Source organism: Muscardinus avellanarius, assembly GCF_963383645.1.
Source record: "Muscardinus avellanarius genome assembly, chromosome: 4".
Classification (NCBI taxonomy): domain Eukaryota; kingdom Metazoa; phylum Chordata; class Mammalia; order Rodentia; family Gliridae; genus Muscardinus; species Muscardinus avellanarius.
The window spans coordinates 70,030,573-70,050,247 of record NC_137789.1 but is presented as its reverse complement, the minus strand read 5'-3'; the positions used below and the strand labels follow the sequence as shown (position 1 = coordinate 70,050,247).

The 19,675-nt window shown below is 37.3% G+C and overlaps 1 protein-coding gene across 7 annotated transcripts in view; it reads left to right on the top strand.

Annotated features, from left to right (window-relative positions):
- Positions 1-19,135, top strand: part of CSPP1 (centrosome and spindle pole associated protein 1) — a gene marked incomplete at both ends in the record, with an annotated part of 131,405 nt that extends 112,270 nt beyond the window's left edge. For all 7 annotated transcript variants that reach the window (XM_080693860.1, XM_080693861.1, XM_080693858.1 and 4 more), the window contains 6 exons: positions 4,163-4,303; positions 5,992-6,038; positions 10,426-10,489; positions 13,487-13,596; positions 16,559-16,697; positions 18,924-19,135. In XM_080693860.1, coding sequence (XP_080549986.1) covers positions 4,163-4,303; positions 5,992-6,038; positions 10,426-10,489; positions 13,487-13,596; positions 16,559-16,697; positions 18,924-19,135 — 713 coding nt within the window. The remainder of the gene's footprint in view (positions 1-4,162; positions 4,304-5,991; positions 6,039-10,425; positions 10,490-13,486; positions 13,597-16,558; positions 16,698-18,923) is intronic.
- Positions 19,136-19,675: the final 540 nt, after the last annotated feature.

The window sequence follows — 19,675 nt, the reverse complement described above, 5'->3', positions numbered from 1 at the left end:
CGAACCTGTGCGATCCTCCTGTCTCTGCCTCCCAAGCACGGGGATTACAAGCGTGTGCTACCACGCCTGGCTATTTTTTATTTTCAAACAGAGGGCTTGCTAAGTTGCAGAGGGCCTAAGTAGCTGAGGCTGGCTGTGAATCTATGATCTCCTGTCTCAGCCTCCTAAGTATGGGGATTACAGGTGTACACCACCATGCCCAGATTAATGATTACTTATGATTAGGCATATTAACTCCAGTCTTAAGAGTTTAGTTGGGGGACCTGTTATATGTCAAAACTGATTTTATTATAAACCAAGACATTATATTTTGTATTCTTATTCTCATGTATATACAGTTTTTCCAGAGGCTTACAAATAAATTGTGACTATCTCCCTGAAGTTAATAGAGTATGTGCTTGTATATTCTCATGTTATAAAACTCAATTTCAAGTATGGCAAACATGTATATATGTACATACACATACATTTATAGAGAAGGTACCTAAAAACACTTTAATTTTTAAGAGTGAAAAGAGGACTTGAGAACAAAAAGGTTTAACTATAGAATCAAGCCATCCATTTTCCAGTGTACATTTGGCTTATGCCTTCGTTGTTGGTATTATTATTAATTGTACGGAGAAGAAACAGTCTTGAAGTAGTGAAACCAGGGTCTCATCCAAGTTTGTTTCCAGAGCTTCATTTAATATTTTGTTCTTCTTAACCATTTTTTAATTCTTAGATATTGAAAGTGTTTTCCATTTTTACTATTATATTCTTTTGATATTTCTGATCATAAAGCTTTTTACATATTTAGGGTCATTACTTAAAAACTTTTTACTGGTATAGTTTTACAACATAGTAAATTCATTGTGACATGCATCCAGCATAATTTGTTCAGTTTCATTCTCCAGTACCTTTCCCTTCCCTCCCCATCTCTGTTCCCCTTCCTCTACTCTACTAGTCTGTCTTCTGTTTTCATGAGATCCCTTCTACCTTTTGCCCCTTTTGTCTCTTAGCTTCCACATAGGAGAAAAAAAAAATAACAAGACTGGCTTATTTTGCTTAACTCCTTTCAAAATCTATCCATTTTCTTACAAATGATATAATTTTGTTCTTTATGGCTGAGTAAAACTCTGTTTGTATATTATCACATCTTTTTATATATTCCTCTTTTTTTTTTTTTTTTGGTGGTACTGGGGTTCCTGGAAGCCCTTCTACCTCCGGGCTACACTCCCAGACCTATTTTTTTATTTTTGGAAACAGGGTCTCCTAAGCCAGTGCGGCTGGCTTCAAACCAGTGTGATCCTCCTGTCTCTGCCTCCCAAGCGTGGGGATTACAAGCGTGCGCCACCACTCCTGGCTATATATATTCATCTTTTGACAGATACTTAGGCTGGTTCCACAGTTTGACTATCATGGGTTGTGCTGCTATGAATATGGGTATATGTAAATTGCGATTGCATGTTGACTTTAAATCTTTTGGATAAATACCCAGGACTGGTATATCTGGGTCATATAGTGGTTCCATTTCTTTCTTCCCTTCCCTTTTTATCTTTTGTGGGGGGAAGGAGAGGTTACTGAGGATGAAACCCAGGGGCATTCTACCTCTGAGATATACCCCAGCCCTATTTTATTTTCATTTTGAAACAGGGTCTCACTAGGTTGATGAGAGTCATACTACTTGCTGAGGCTGTACTCAGATCTTTGATCTTCCTGTCTCAGCTTCCCAAGTTCTGAGATTATAAGCAAATGCCATCATACCTGACTGGTGATTTCATTTCTAGTCTTTTGAGGAACCATCCTACTGACTTATACAGTGGTTGTACTAATTTACAATCCTACTAACAATGTGTACGTGGTCTTTTTTCTTATATCCTCACCAGTGTTTTTTATTATTTGTTTTCTTAATGATGGCCATTCTAACTGGAGCAAGATGAAATTTCAGTGTAGTGTTGATTTGTATTTCCCATTGCTAAAGATGTTGAGCATTTTTTATGTATTTGTTAGCCATTTGTAGTTCTTCTTTTGAGAAGTATCTAGTTAGTTTGTTCATTTATTGGTTGGGTTATTTATTCATTCATATTTTTAGTGGTAAGCTTTTGAGATTTTTATGTATTCTGGATACTAATTCCCTGCTAGAGGAGTAGCTGGCAAATATTTCTCCCATTCTGTAGGGTTTCTTCATGTTCTTGTTTCCTTTACTGTGCAGCTATTTAATTTGATATCATCCCATTTATTAATTCTTTGTATTATATCTTGAGTTTAGGTGTCCTGTTAAGGAAGTCACTGCTTGCCTATATGTTGGAGTGTTAATCTCATGTTTTCTTCTAACACTTGCAAAATTTCTTGTCTAATTCCTAGATCCTTAGATCCATTTTCAGTTAACTTTTGTGCAGGATGAGGGATAGGAATCTAGTTTTAGTCATCTACAAATAGTTATCCAGTTTTCCTAGCACCATTTGTTGAAAAGACTGGCATCTTTGGGTTTGTCTCTGTGCCTTCTATTCCATTGGTCTATGTGTCCATTTTTATGTACCAGCATTATGTTGTTTTTGTTACTGTAGCTTATGATGCCTCCAGGATTGTTTTTTTTTTCCTGCCCTTTCTTAGAATTGCTTTAACTATTAATAATTCAATTCATATAGAATTGTTTTCCCAGTTCTGTTAAGAATGTCATTGCTATTTTGATGGGGATTATATTGAATTTGTAGATAAATTTTGGTAATATGGCCATTTTAGCAATATTACTTCTGCCTATACATGAACCATGGAGGTCTTCCATCTTCTAGAGGAGTCTCCAATTTCTTTTTTCAGTGTTCTATAATTTTCATTGCAGAAGTCTTTCACTTCTATGGTTAGATTACTAGATATTTTATTTATCTTTTTGAGTCTATTGTAAATGGAATTGTCCTGATTTTTTTTCTTAGTGGATTCATTATTGTTGTATAGAAAAGCTGTTGATTTGTGCGTGTCAATTTTGTATCTTGGTGCTTTGCTTAATTTACTTATTAGCTCTATAAGTCTTCTAGTGGAACTTTCTGGATCTTCTGAGTTACAGACTGGGATTATTACTTTAAATTACATCCCAACTGTGTAATTAGTGGGCCAAAGAGAATAATATTTTCAAGGTACTTTATGTGTGTGAACTAAATATTTATTCTCAAGATGTAAAAATTAATATTTAACATTTGATTCTGATCAGTTGATAGTTCACATAATTTTGGCAAAGGTGACTTAGCCTATTATTTCTTCCTGTAATGACATCCCTCCTAAGTTCTAGCCAGTCTGCTAATTTTTTTCATGATGTTTGAAAAGGCTGAAATATTTATTGGCCAACAACATTTTCTTTTTCAGTGTACTTTAGGGATAAGTAGTGATTCTAGTGTTTGTCTCATGGTTTCTTGAGTCCTAGGCATGTGCCTCAGCCCTTGGATAGCAGCTGCCCTGCTGGCATCTGAGTGGTTCTTGGGGAATGGGTAATGGAGAGTAGTGTATGAACACAAGCGCTGCTTGTTTTCAGGCTTCTTTATAATGCTTGTAAGTTTGTGAAAAGGCATTACTAAAGAATATGAATTTTGTGTTTCTTAATTTTATGGCTATTTTTATGTCCTTTGACTTTGTTGATGTCTCACTATTTATTACATTTATTACTTATATTGACACATCATTATCAGAGTTCATAGTTTATACTAGGATTCATTCTTGATGTGTTGGGTTAGTATGGACAAAAGTATAATGACATATATCCACCATGGTACTATTATACAGAATAGCTTCAGAGCCCTACAAAATCCTCAGTACTCTACCTATTCGTACCCTCTCAACTTGTTGCTCCATGGCTATCATTGATCCTTTACTGTCTCCAAAGTTTTATCTTTTCTAGAATGTCATATAGTTGGAATCATGCCGAAGGTTAACCTTTTAGGTTGGCTTTTTTCATTCATTATAGTATGCATTCAAGTTTCCTCCATATCTTTTTATGCCTTGATAACTCATTTCTTTTTAGTACTGATTAGTATTCCATTATTTAATAATATTTCCCAATTTTCACCTCCTGAAGGATATCTTGGTTGCTTACATGTTAATTATAAAGAAAGCTGTTTGCAGGTTTTTTTTTTTTCTAAAGTCTCATTTGAAAACAAGACTTAACTTAGTTATATAATGTATTTTCTTGCACCAGATTCAGAAACACGAGTTGATCTGAAATTTATGTTCCCGGATCCTCCAAGAGATTATCACACCTTAGAGATTCAGCAGCAAGCCCTGCTGAGAGAGCAGCAGAGGCGGCTAAATAGAATAAAAATGCAGGAAGGTGCTGAAGGTAAGGAATAACCATTGATAGTACCAATGGATTGGTTTTTTTTTTTTAAATACTTTTTAAAATACATTAATGCAATGTAATTATACATCATAATGAGGTTCAGAGTGATACAAACATACATGCACATGTTGCTTGGTGTATTTCCCTGTTTACCAGCGCCCTCACCCTTTCTCACTTTGGGTTGGTTTTGTCAGTTTTCTTTCTGTCTTTCGAACAGATTTTTAAGCACAGGCAACCCACCTACCTCAGCCCCATGCTTATGTGGGTTTTTTTGTGTATAGTCCAAGAGCACTCTGATTGGCTTAGTGGGGTTGTATATTCCTGCATGAGAGGGACCCAGCCATTCACTTGAGTCGGAAGATTGAAACTAGGAACCAGAGGAAGGCCGGCATGCTGAGCAAACTCATTTATATCGTATGGGGCATTACTCTGCTATGTGTGGGAGTTGTGTTTTGATTTGGGATAAAATCTATAAACCCTTGGATTGGGCTGTTTTCTTTCATGCAATTATCCAATCAATGGGTATTCATAGCATGCCTACAAGGAGCACAGGTATTGACCTATTTCCTGGAGGTAAGATGATGAATGAAACAGGTTGCTATTCTCCTGGAGAGGATCTTCTTAAGGAGCAGTAGCCTATTTCATTAGTTAGATGTTAAATAAGTATGAATAAGATGATATTGCAAAGGAGAAATCTAGGGTCCTGTGGGAGCGTGTAACTGGTATAGTGTGGGCCTGGGTGGGCACTGAAGGAAAGTGTCTCAGGGGTCCTGCTGTTACCCAGTATACTGCAAGGGCCCCACACTTATGTCCCATCTGCTTTGCCAGCCTTCAGGCTATTGAGGGTGGTCAAAGAAAATGAATCATAAAAACACAGTCTCCTACATACTGTGATACAGAATGACCCAATCACTGTGCTGTATAGTCAGTAATTACCTGTAGAAAGGAGGCTCTTCAGTCTTCAGCTTCCACATTAATGTGGTGGTATCTTCTTTAGAAGTCTCAAATGAAGGTCTGTGGTAACTTGGCAACGTAGACTAATTAGGCCAAAAGTAGTCCCCAGGTGGATATAGATGCACTTTGGTACTGAGGGTATCTGCCCCACAGCAACTACTCCAGAATTTCCAGCAAACACAATGATGATATAATCCACAAGAATATGGTTTAATTGTAAACAGGCACAAAGATGACTCTAAAATATTTTGAGAAGGGATATAGGCTATCATTGGCAGCCTCTGTATTCCTAAAAGCAGTATTTAAAAGGATAAAATGTGGAGGAACACATAGGAAGGCTGATGAGATAGTAGAAATCCAGTCTTTGCCCCAGATTTAGGTACCTAGAATTTAACTTAATTGAATTTCGTGTTCAACTCCTCTCCATAGCTCTCTACAAAGACTATAGAAATATGACAAAAGAGGGTAAGAATCCTGCATTAATAAGTTTTGTTCCTTAGACATCAGTGTTAAGTTCATGATGATTTTACTCCTTGTAGTCATGTGAATGGGACAGTTTTATCCAACATAGGGTCATATTTATTTATAAGCAAATAGTATCTTTAAAACAGTCTGACCTGTGGTAGGTTAAAAGTAATTTTCAGTAGGGAGATAGTCATAAAATATATTCTGAAATTTATTTATCAAATGTTTTCTAATCTTTTAATCTTGTTTTTGTGTTCCACTGACTACAGTTGACTTAGACGCCATCCCAAGTACTCGAGTGCCACAGCACAGAATGGTAAGCAGCCAGCTATCTAGTGTTTGAAGTTCTGTGTTTGGGGGTAAAAACTTTTAGGAACATGATAAATGAGTATTTCTAAGTTTGAATTCTTTATGAATTTAGAGTTAATAATTTCAATTTTGCTTCGCTTCAGTGCAGTGGGTAGCTAGAGAAGTGTTAGTATAATTACTATGTAGAAAAAAATATACTTTAATGTCTAAGACTTATAATGGCTAATAGTATGATTTGAGGCAAATTATTTATCTAGATTTCAGTGTCCTAGTCTGTAAAGTGAAGATCATACTTCTTACCACCGAGGGTAGCTACAAATATTAATATTTGCAAGGCACTTACAGATAGGTTTGGCACTAATTCTGTACAAATGTTTATTAAAAACATTAATCTTATGAAGATTAGAGAAAAATATGTGGTGTGTATGTATGTGTGTATGCATGTGTGCACATGTGTACATCTTTAAAGTAGGGCCTAGCTGGGCATGGTGGTGCAAGCTTGTAATCTCCGCGCTTGGGAGGCTGAGACAGGAGGATTGTGCAGGTTCGAAGCCAGCCTCAGCTACTTAGTGAGGCTTTCAGCAACTTAGTGAGACCCTGTTTACAAATAAAATATAAAATAGGTCTGGGAGGATAGCCCGGAGGTAGAAAACCCCTGGATTCCACTCCTAGTACCACCAAAAAACAAAACAAAATAAATAAAGTAGGGCCTGGCCTATAATTTAAGCATTTTCTGTCATTAATATTAGCAGTAGTTGGGCATGGTGGTGCATGCTTGTAATCCCAGTATGTGGGAGGCTAAGACAGGATCTCAGGTTCTCGGCCAGCCTCAGCTACTTAGGCCCTCTGCAACTTAGTAAGACCCTGTTTTAAAAATAAAAGAATAAAAAATAGTGCTGTGGGTGTAGCTCAGAGGTAGAATACCCTTAAGTTCAATCCCCAGTAACACCAAAAAAAAAAAAAAAAAAAAAACAGGCCCTACTTTATTAGCAGTAGTAGGTCTCTCTAATGTTAGTAGTGTACAGAAAATAAACAAGGTAAGGGGATAGAGTATGACATTTGTACAAGGATAAAGGGAAGGGATGAGCTGTTTATATTTAACAAATATTTGTGAAGCCAGGTGTGGTGGCACATGCCTGTAATCCCAGTTACTCAGGAGACGGGACAGAAGGATCCCAAGTTTTAGGTCATCCTGGGAAACTTAGTGAGACTCTGTCTCAAAGAATAAAAAAGGCTGGAAGTACAACTTACTAGTAGAATGCACTGGGTTCAAAACTCAGTTCCACAAGAACACAAATATTTGTGGAATATTTCCTATGGACCAGAAACTGTTCGACATGTCCTCGATACAAGAGATAGAGTAAAATAAAAAATTCCCTTCCTCTGGGGACTTACATTTTGGAAGGAGGGAGAGACAATAAAAATTCTCTAGTATATTAAATAAGGCCAGATGTGGTGACACATACTTGTAATCCCAGCATTTGGGAGGCTGAGACAGGATTGCGGTTCATGGACAGCCTTAGCTACTACTTAGTGAGGCCCTTTGCAACTCAGTGAGACTCTGTTTCCAAATAAAGAATAAAAAATTAGGATTGGGGGTGTAGCTTGGAGGTAGAATGCCCCTCCCTTGGTTCCATCCCCAGTACTACACACACACACACACACACACACACACACACGTATATTAAATCATGGTACTGGGGGAAAGCTTATAGCAAGGTAGCTGAGGAGACGTGGGTAGGAGAACTTCCAGTGTGAAATGTAGTAGGCATGGGAGCCTCAGGAGGTAATGTTTGATTAAGGTCTACAGGGAAGTAACCATGGAAACTATTGGGGTTATAGCTGGAAGAACATTCTAGACCAAAGCCTGGGAGGGGGTTCTTGCTGGTGTATTTAAGGTGCAGGGAGAAGGAGAGCTTTCTGCAAGGCTAGTGGGAGCACTGGGACACAGAGGGACTGGCAAGGGGCCATATCAGGGTTTGCCCTTCACACCTGTGCAGGTGATGGGATGCTTCCAGATTTCTGGGCCAGAAATAGCAGACCTTATAGAATTTTTAGTATACTGAAGTGGGAGTAAGTAAGAGAGAATTCAGAGATGGACTTTTTGGTTTTTGGCTGAAGCTGCTATCAGAGGTGAAGAAAACAGGAAAATCAAAGGTTGAGAAGATCAGCAATTTAATATTGACATGGTAAATGTGAGCTGTTCACTAGAAAAACAGCTTCAAGTACACAAATTGCATCTTTTTAGTCCATTGTGATATAGTTAGTATACTTCCCATTGTCTGCTCATGAAAGTCAGGTTTGGCGAGGTTCTTACTTTCCCACAGTTAGCAGTTAGTGATGGTGCTCGATTTTGAACTGATGATGACGGTGAAAATGATGTTGCAACAGATAGCTGCCATTTATATTCTAAATTCCACAAAGCATGCTTATCCCTAAATTACAAACTAGGAACTGATAGGAAGAGACCTTTACCTTGCCCATAGTCACACAGCCAGTGAGTGAGCACGAAAGCCCAGATTTGAACCCAATCTAGACTCCAGCATTCCTACTCATTACCATACCACACCCCTGAGACATCCTGACACCTGTTTAGACTGTACAGTATGGTTGGTTTCTGCACAGGTGGCAGTCATATTTCTCAGTGAAAAGATACTGAAATTTTACATCTGGGGTTTTGGTTAAATCCTGGATTATTAAGAGCAGATTTTTGCTGAATAGATGCTCAGCATAAGCCAGAAGTTTATCATGAGTGGTAAAGCTAACTAAAGCTGAGGTTTCTATTTATTTATTTATTTATTTATTTATTTATTTATTTATTTATTTATTTGATGGTACTGGGGTTCCTGGAAGCCCTCCTATCTCCGGGCTACACTCCCAGACCTATTTTATTTTTGGAAACAGGGTCTCTTAAGCCAGCGCGGCTGGCTTCGAACCTCCTATCTCTGCCTCCCAGGCTTGGGGATTACAAGCGTGCGCCACCATGCCCGGCGCTTAAAGCTTAGATTTCTGATCTTCCTAGGAACTGGATTATTTCAATAGTTATGTGGGATGAAATTGGGGATGATTGTCTTGGAGATAGGTGGACTTTGATCAAGTCAGTTATATGAAGGGCTTATTCAGAAGCGAGTTTGGCCAGTGTGTGTGAAGTGCTCCAAACAGCTGCTTCAAACCATTTGATTCAGCTGCTATGATTATCTTCTTGCTGGAAAGTAGAAGTAGCATGAATGGGTGGTAAATTAAAAATGCTAGGTAGATTCAGAATATGAAAGAATTCATTGTAAGAGAACTTTCTTACAATGCTGTACGGGGCGGAATTCACTACCTTAAAATTTTATGGATACACCATTGCTAGGGCAGAGCTCAGAAATCTAGTGGGGAGATACTGTTGGACTTTAGGTTCCTTCTGACATAAAATATTATTCTTTATTATGAAATTCTCTGTATGTAAGTTTAAGTCACCTCTCATTTTGGATCTCATCATCATGCTATTATTTCCCCTACTATAAGCCCTATATTATCTGTGTTATGTCATTGTGACAATTGCTATTGTTGCATATGGCTGTCATTATTTGAGGGTGTGCCTCTCCCTGCCATGGGGCTATAATCTGTTCCAGAGCAGAACCTCTTAATTCACCTTTGTATTCCCAGTTCTTAACACATAGGAAAGAGTAAGTGCACCACCCAGATTTATTAGGATGAGTGAATCTCAGCAGTGGTTTAATATTTAATTGGATTTGTTGTCTCATATTTTCATCAATAGTAATGTGATCCTTTTATTTGACTTCAACCACAAGAGGGCAATAAGGAGTGGATTTAGGGAGTAAATGTCTTTGCTTGCCAGAATTTCAAGCCTGGAGAGATCAAGTCTTTGTTAAATATTGTTATTGGTGAATTATAATTATATATAATTGTAAGCTTCACTGTGATATATTCATACTTGCACATAGAATGATTTGATCTCTTTCATTTCCCCACCTTCCCCTTTCCCTCCCTTTCTTCCTTTCACCGAAACCTCATTCTCTACCATTCTCTACTGCTCTCCCTTGTATTCCCCTCCTTCTTTTTCTTTCTAGCTTCCACATACAAGAGAACTGTGGCTTTTGACTTTCTGAGTTGGCATTTCTGAGTTTCTATGCATTTTGCTTAGCATGATGTTTCCCAAAGCCTTCTGTTGCCTTCATTTTCTTGGGTGGTTGTGTATAGTAAGGTTTTCTAGTATTTTCTGAGCACTGGAATTTGGTATTAGGGGTTAAGAGTCCTATTACTCTCCCCATCTTCTTTTGCTTTTTGTGGGAACAATGTGGAAACTTGTGTTGCCTCTTAGTACAGATTTATTGTATTCCCACACAGGACTAGTAAAAATAGTTATTAACATATAATGTTTCTTTTAGCCCAGAGATGACACTAATGATTTCTTGAAAAATTCATTATTGGATTCTGATAGTGCTTTTATTGGTAAGTATATTTATTTTAGTTTGCTAGTACTATATTTTTAAATATATATATATATATATATATCAACATGTTAATTATTATATATATAATATATATGTTAAATGACTATATATATATGTTTCTCCATACTTAAAAGCCAATATATTCTGTTGTTCCAGGTAATAAAAAAGCTAATGTTCTATTTTACTATAATGAATAATCACCAAATATGACTTAAAGTTTCAGAATCAGAATTACTAATGTAAAAGTCATAGGAAGTACACACAAAAGCTTCTACACAAATGTTCATAACAGCTTTATAAACAGACAAAACCTTAAACCATTCCAGGTGTTGCTTCAACAGGTAAATAGGTATATAAATTCAATGCTACGTTCATACCATGGAACACTATTGAGTGATAAAAAGAAACCACATAATCAAACACTCAGTAATTTGGATGACTCTGGGGAAATATGCGGAGCCACATTCTGGGCCATAAAACACACCTTAACAAATTTAAAAGGAGTGAAATCCAATATCCTCCCTCAGACCACAATGGGGAGAGAGAAAAAAAAAAAAAAAGAAATCAGTATCAAAAAGATAGCTGGGAAATTCCCTAATACATGCAGTTTAAACACCATACTTATAAATAACACAAGGGTCAAAGCAAAGATAAATTGCAAAATATTTTGAACCAAATTAAAAATACAACAACAAATTTATGAGATGTAGCAAATATAATGCTTACAGGGAAATTTATAGCACTGAGTAAATATAGTAAGTAGAAGAGGGAAATAATAAAAAATAGAGCAAAAAGTTAATAAAGATTTAAAGAGGAAATCAATAGAGAAAATCAGTGAGCTCTTTGAGATTAATAAAATTGATAATGCTTGAGCTAAGTTAAGAAACAGAAGATACAAGTTACTAATAGCAGAATTGAAAAGGCATCACACAGACCCCATGGACATTAAAAGGCCAAGGAATACTATGAAAAACTCTGTACCTGCAAATTTGATAACCTAGATGAAATATAACATGCATTCATGGTAATTCTGCAAACTGAGAGGGCAGCTTCCTGAACTTGATAAAATAACATCTACAAAACCAAAATAAGACAAAAATCCTAGCCAACTATGAGAAACCAGAAGCTTTTCTCTTAAGATTGGAACAAGGCAAGGATGTCCTCTCTTACACTCCTGTACATTGTTCCTGGAAGTCCTGGGTAGTGCAGTAAGGCAAGAAAAGGAGATAAAAGGTATACTCCTGTAACTAATAAGCAGTTATAGTAAGGTTGTTGTATACATGGTTTAATATACATAGTCATTTTCTTATATTTCAGCATTGAACAAGTGAATCTGAGAATAGGTCCATTAGGTCTCTCCCCCCAATAAACAGTGCTGGAACAAGTAGACAGTTATATATAAAAATATTTCTATATTCTTCACCAAAATCAATACAAAAATGAATTACAGACCTAAATATATATACATATATCCTAGACAAGCTGGGCATGATGGCACATACTTGTATTCCTAGTACTTGGGAGGCTGGTACCTTGAGGCTAAGTTGGCATTGTTCTCAGAAGATACATGCTAAAGTATTTAGAGAATTAGTGGTATGATGTCTCTGTGTTACTAGTTTAGCAAAGCACCTTAACAACAACAACAACAACAACAAGAAGCACATCCCTCAAATACACATAATTTGGCAAAATAATAAATGGTGATTCTAGGTACTTACTATATGATTACAACTTTTCTCTAGGCTTCAATTTTTTCAAACAAAAGGGTTGGGAAATTTCATTTTGTTTTGATTTTCTCTCTCTTTTTTTTGTACTAGGAATTGAGCCCAGAGGCATTCTACCTCTGAGCTATACACCCAACCCTTTTTATTTTTTATTTTGGAATAGGGTATTTCTAGGTTGCTGAGAATCTGAAGTTGCTGAGGCTGGCTTCGAACCCATGATCCTCCTATCTCAGCCTCCCAAGTACTGGGAATACAGGCATGCACCACCATGGTTGGCTTGGGGGAAAATTTCTAAATCCTAATGGACTACTAAACTACTTATCTTTATAGTCAAATATGTATTGGCATACTAGAATGACTATAATAAAAAGAAAAAACAAACACTACCAAGTGTTTGTGAGGATGTGGGGAAACTGGAACATAATTTTTTTTTTTTTAATTGGTGGTACTGGGGGTAGAACCCAGGGGCTTTCTACCTCCAGGCTACACTCCCAGACCGATTTTATATTTTATTTGGAAACAGGGTCTCACTAAGTTGCTGAGAGCCTCTCTAAGTAGCTGAGGCTGGCTTTGAACCTGTGTGATCCTCCTGTCTCAGCCTCCCAAGCGCGGGGATAAGTGTGCGCCAGTACGACTGGATGGAACATAAATTTCAATGTAAAATGACACAACCATTTTTAAATACCGTTTGGTAGTTACTCAAAATGCCAAACAGTTATCATAATATCCAGCATTTTCATTCTTAAGTATATACTTTAAAGAAATGGAAACAAGTCCCACACAGATTTGTACATAAATGTTCATACAGCATTGTTCATAAGGGCCAATGACTAGCTAAAGTCCTTCAGCTGGTAAGTTCATAAACAAAATGTGATGTATTTATATAAGTACAATTCAGCAGTAAAACAGAATGAACTTCTGATACATGGTACAAAGATGAACCTTCAGCATATGCTAAGTGGAAGGCAAAGGATTATGTTGTAGAATTCTGTTTGTATGAAGTTTTGGTTAAGGTAAGTCTATTGAGACTAAGTAGATAGTGGGGCTGGTTGAGGGGGATGGAAATGGTCTAGATAATCGTATAACTCTAAATCACTAAAAATCATTGGACTTAAGGTAAATATGCTTATAGGTATATATATTCTTACAGTGGATGTATTTTATGACACAGGAATAACATAGTCATGCCATGATTAAAAGACAGGCTCTTGGTTTAGTTCTGCATAGTATAAATGGAATATTTTAAACTTCTCCCTCGTGTGGCTATTCAGGTGCATATGGCGAGACATATCCTGCTATTGAAGATGATGCTATTCCTCCACCAACACAGCTGCTCTCTGCGAGGGAGCGCAGGAGGAACAAATTGAAAGGATTGGACCTTGTATGTATCATTCCCCGAACCCCCTGCCTCCTCACCCTTTTCCAGGTTAGAAGGGTATAGGGTCTGGGCTCTGACCTATGCTAAATTCATGTGGTCCGAGAAGAGCACTTGCTTTGAAAATGAAGTAGACGGTCTGAATCTAGGCTCTCCCATTGATGAGCTCTAAGACCTTGTAGCTCTGAAATGTACTGCCTTGGCTTCTGTGAGGTAATATTTTCTTGTCTCTTGGGATGGGTATAAGTAACTGGCACAGAAATCATTCCTATAAATGTTAATTCATCACCCCAGTCGTCCCTGTACAGAATAAATGAATTTCTGAGAAAATAAAAGTGACTACCATTTATCACAAAGCCTATTATATTTTCATGATAACCAAGTGACTTAACCGAGGTCACATAAATAAGAATGAAACTCAAACCCATGCTTTCTTCACTGTGCTCCACAGCTTTACAGAGTAGCCAATAAAAAAGAACAGGCTCTGGAGCCCTCAGTACATACGTGTCCAGTGATGCAGTAGGCAACTGTGAGCAGTTTCTTAAGCTGTATATTTCCTTCGTTAGTGCATGAGAATAGATAATGTATGTGAAACACTTAGTGCTGACCCCAAGTACTCAGGAAACACCCAACAAATAGCTGATTCTACTGTTTATGATAATTTTTGCCCTCTGGATTTGCATCTTTAGATATTTCATATAAATGAGATCATATGTGATTATTTGTGACTAGTTTTATGTCCTTTTTGAAAGATCATCTATATAGTTCACATCTTATTTATCTGTTCAACAGCTGATGGGCATTTGGGTGTTTTTCACTTTTTGGCTGCTATTAACACTCATGTAAAGGTTTTCGTAATTTTCATTTCTCTTGAGTACACACCTAGGAGTACAATCATTAGGTTATATGGTCACTCAATATTTGGCATTTTGGAGAGCTGCTGGACTGTTTACTTGAGCAGCTCTATCACTCTATCATATTTTATTTATCTTTTAGGAACACTTTACATTATACCATTGTGTGAAGGTTCAAATTTCTCTCCCTTCTGGCCAGCACATAACCTTTTTCTGACCTTTTCCTTTATTGGTACATTGTAATCACACATCTTAATGGGGTACAAGATGGTAGAGGAACACATCACTCATTTAGCACTTCCCCACTTCTTACCCCATCAGTCCTTCCACCCTCCTTCTCATGATTGATATGTTAATGTACATCATGTGCATTAGGGAGTTTCCCTCTTCCCCCCTCCCATCATCCTCGGCTAGGTCACCTTATTTGCTCATCTAAGGCTTCTCTTTATTTGTATAGAGTTCCTCCTATGATCCATTTTCTCCCTAGCTTCTGCATATTAGGGAGAGGATCTGATTTTTTACTTTTTCTGACTAATCTCACTTAACATATTGTTCTCCAGTTCTCTCCATTTCCCTGCAGATGATGTGAATTTGTTCTTTTTTATGGCTGAGTAAAATTCCATTGTGTACATATCCCATGGTTTTGTAATCCACTCATCTGTTGATGGACATCTTGGCTAGTTCCATAGTTTGGCAATGGTGAATTGTGCAGCTTTGAACATAGATAAGAAATTCAATGCTAAGAAAACAAATAACCCAGTCAAAAAATAGGCAAGGGAACCCAATAGACACTTCACCAAGGAAGAAATTCAAATGGCCAATAAATGCATGAAAAAATGCTCAACATCGTTAGCAATCAGAGATGCAAACCAAAACTACACTGAGATTTCTCCTAACTCCAACTAGAATGGCAATCATTCAGAACACAACAACAAATACTGGCGATGATGTGGAGAAGTGGGCACTCTAAGACATTGTTGGTGGGATTGCAAATTAGTGCAACCACTTTGGAAAACAGTATGGAGGATCCTCAGGAGAATGGTAGAACTTACCATATGATTCAGCAATACCACTTCTGAGTGTCTACCCAAAATAAGAAACCAAACCACCAGACTAATGCATGCATGCCTGTTTTTTTCTGACTTTTTGATTTTAGTGAATGTGGACTATACTTCCTTACATGATGTTAACCATTTTCTCCTGTGCTTCCTAGCCACTTGTACATCTTTTTTGGAGATATCTTTTCACATCTTTTGCTTATTTTAAGTTGTTTTTTTGTTTTTGTGTTTTCATATTAGATGTATGATCTTCAAAATTTTTTCTCACATTTGCTAGTCTTTATTTTTTTGTGGTATAGGGGGTTGAACCCAGAGGCATTCTATCTCTGAGCTATACCCTCAGCCCTATTTTACGTTTTGATTTGAAACAGTGTCACCAAGTTGCTGGGGCTGACCAAGAACCTGCTATGACCTTGTCTAAGCCTCCCATATAGTAGTATTATAGGCATGCACCACTTCACATGACCAGCTGTCTCTTTTTAAATTTTCTTGATGGCATCTTTTTAAGCATATTTAAAAATTTGATGAGGTTCAACATACCACTCTCTTATCATTTGGGAAGAAAGCATTGCCTAACCCAAGATCATGAAGATTTACTTTTCTTTTATAGTTCACTCTTCAATTACTTTGCATATGAATATCCAGTTGTTCCAGCACCAATTTTAAAATACATCTTTTTCCCTTTATCTCATTTTATTGGCTTCTTGTCCAGAAATGTATGGTTTTATTTCTGGATTCTTACTTCTCTCTGTTTGACTGTCTTTATGCCAGGACCACATTATCTTGATTAGCTGGACTGTCTTGGCCCTGCTGTTTTGGTTTTACCCTTTTGTACTCTTATTGTCTAAGCCTGAGTGAGTCTGGCAGCATTTCTGTTATCACAGATTCTATACTTTGTCCCTGAGTCATCTGAGTCTATATGGATGATCATAGGAGTCAGAATACATGTTACCATGGAGTGTTTTATTCTGCTCATCATAATGTACACATATCAAGAGTAAGAACATGTTTTGATTTATTGATTAATGTTTATGAAGCTCTGTTTTCTAACTACAGGATAACAGTCATCCCAATATACCGTCAGATGGTTTCTCTTTAAAATCTGTCTCCAGTATAAATATTGATCAGCTTAGGATGAGAAATGAGGAGCGAATGCGAAGATTGAATGAACTTCAGAATAAATGTGTCAATACAGGTAAGTGGTGACATTTAGCATGCTCACACACCTGCTCATGAATGCTCACACACCTGTCAGAATGCTCACACACTTGCTCATGTGATGGCTTCACTGATGGTGGAAACCAGGAGACCTTTTTTTTTTTTTTGCGCTACTGGGGATGGAACCCAGGGAGGTTCTACCTTTGAGCAATAGTCCAGCCCTATTTTTTTATTATTTTGAAACAGGGTGTAACTGAGTTGCAAAGGGCCTCACTAAGCAGCTGAGGCTGTCCACAAACTGCGATCCTCCTGTCTCAGCCTCACAAATGCTGGGATTACAAGCATACGCCACCACACCCGGCTTACCATGATAAAGCCCTTTAAATTCTGTAGCCTAAGACATTGTAACTCTTAGGCAAAACAAGACCTCAGGATTAATTTTGCATTAGATTCTACCAGAGAGGGTACCCATTTTAAAGTGGATTCAAAATACTTAAAAGTTTTTTTGCATGTGAAATATACCCAGGCTTTGTTTTCAGTAGGAAAAATATGCATCATTGTGATAAATAATAATTATGAAAAAGTAATTACAAAATAGATATTTTTGCAGTACTGGGGATGGAGCCCAGGAGCATTGTACCCCTGAGCTACACCCCCAGCCCCATTTTTTATTCTTTATTTTGAAACAGGGTCTTACTGAGTTGCAAAGGGCCTTACTACATAGTAGCTGAGGCCGTCTGCGAACTTCAGCCCTCCTGTCTCAGCCTCCCAAATGCTGGGATAATAAGCGTGTGCCACCATGCCTGGCAATATTATATTGTTAAATAAAAGTTTCAAATTTATAGAGCTGGGCATGGTGGTGCACGTTTGTAAACCCAGTACTTGGGAGGCTGAAACAGCAGGATCACACAGGTTCAAAGCCAGCCTCAGCTATTTAGTGAGGCTCTCAGTAACTTAGTGAGATGCTGTTTTTTTCAAATAAAATATAGGTCTGGAAGTGTAGCCTGGAGGTAGAAGGCTCCTGGGTTCCATCCCCAGTAACCCCCCCCCCCACACACACACACAAAATACTATTACAAGGAAAATGTTTAATTTTTACTTGGCTTTCTATACTATGAACAAAGAAGAACCAGACTTAGGTTAATATTTTCCTTTTATTAGTCATAGCTGTGAGTGGACTTCAGGGACTCACGCTTGAAGCTTGTCACAAAGCACATGAGACAGGACAGTTCCTGATGAGCTCCTCAGCCAGCCCTATACCACTCTTAACATTATATTATTAATCCCTGGGGTAGTGGGACAATTTTTTTATTATTAGCTTTAGCAAACAGTAGTCTCTTGGACAACACTCATTTTTACTAAGAGCAATTTTCTTAATAGTATTTTATGTTATACCTACAAACATACAATATTGTTGGAAAAGGTCTTTTTAGTTAAAAGATACTTTCTTTTAATGTGTTCTAAGAAATGCCTAATTCCTTTAGAACCAATACGCTGAAATAATACTTAATAGAGATATACTGAGAGAAGATAAAGCATTTTTAATATTTTTACTCTTTGAGAAGGTTTTTAATTGTCTAAACTATTTTTTTTTTTGACACTATCCTTTCAAACAGGAGCTTTTTGGTACGATGTGGACTGACTGATCATTAAATTGATTGCACATAACCCTTTGCTGGGCCAGGCCTTCACAAGACCAGGAGATGTAATTTTTTTTTTTTTTTAAGAAATTGACATCATGGGGTAAAAAGACAGATTTTTCTATTATTATATCTAATAAGTCAAGCACAGATATATAAGTACAATCAAGTCCAATTAAGGAGACAAATTCAGACCTATGTACTAGAGACTAGACATGATTATGTCTAAGAATGGAAGTAATTTCATCCTAATTAGTGCTTTCCCAAAATGACTTTTAACTTCCCTATAGCAGTATTATAGGTTGGGAATATTTCTCAGGATTTGCTAAACTAAAAATTTTTGTGTCATTTCCATACAGTTTCAATGTAAGGATCGTTTATGTTCCTATGCTCAGCATAATGTTTGGTAGAGACTATTTTGACTATGAAGTCAAAGTTGATTATTTTTCTCCTCACAAATTTGGCCACTTCCTGGACCTGCTCTCCTACTTCTGAAGCATGTGCGTAGGTTCTGAACAAAACAATCCAATTCAGGACACAGTCACTGTGGGGGAAGGCAGAGCTGTAAGGGGTTGGACTAAAGGCCCGTGTCACCCATGACCCGAGTCTCTCGTCTCCTATAGATGATGAGAGTTCACTGGTTGATCCTGATGACATCATGAAACACATGGGTGATGATGGATCAAACTCTGTAGCAACTGAGCCCTGGCTCCGCCCCGGCACCTCAGAAACGCTGAAGCGCTTCATGGAGGAACAGCTGAACCAGGAGCAGCAGCAGGTGTCTGGAAAAACGGCTGCTTTCACTTGGCAGGGTTTGTCTACTGCACATGGTTAAAATAAATCTGTCTTGGACTCAGTAGTGCCTTTTAAGGGGGAAGGGAATGTTAAATCTGTACCTTTGATAGTATGTCCTACTTTTGGCCCCTATCTGAAAGTTACTTAGGATCCATCTGTATATAAAATGTATTTTTTCCATGATGATGTATATTATGTACATAAATAAAAGGCTACGATTGATTTATATAATAGAATTGTATAATTATTTTTGCATAATTTTGCCATAAATTAGGGTGGTAATGAACACCTGAATTCAACTACCATATGTGCATTAAATTGTCATTAAGACAGATAAAATGTGTCTTAAGAGTACTGTAAAACTAGACTATCCTGTTACTTGCACATCTGCATTGTTCTCTCTGCTTAAAATAATTTGCTAAATACATCTAAGACAGCGATGTCTGTTCCACTTGCTATGTAATCACTCAAACATGCTACTCTCATGTAGCTTATTCAGTAGAAATTAAGGGAGCTCTAATCTTTAGTTCTGTGATCTGTGCACCAAATAGATTCCCAAAGTCAACAGTATTTCCCCCAG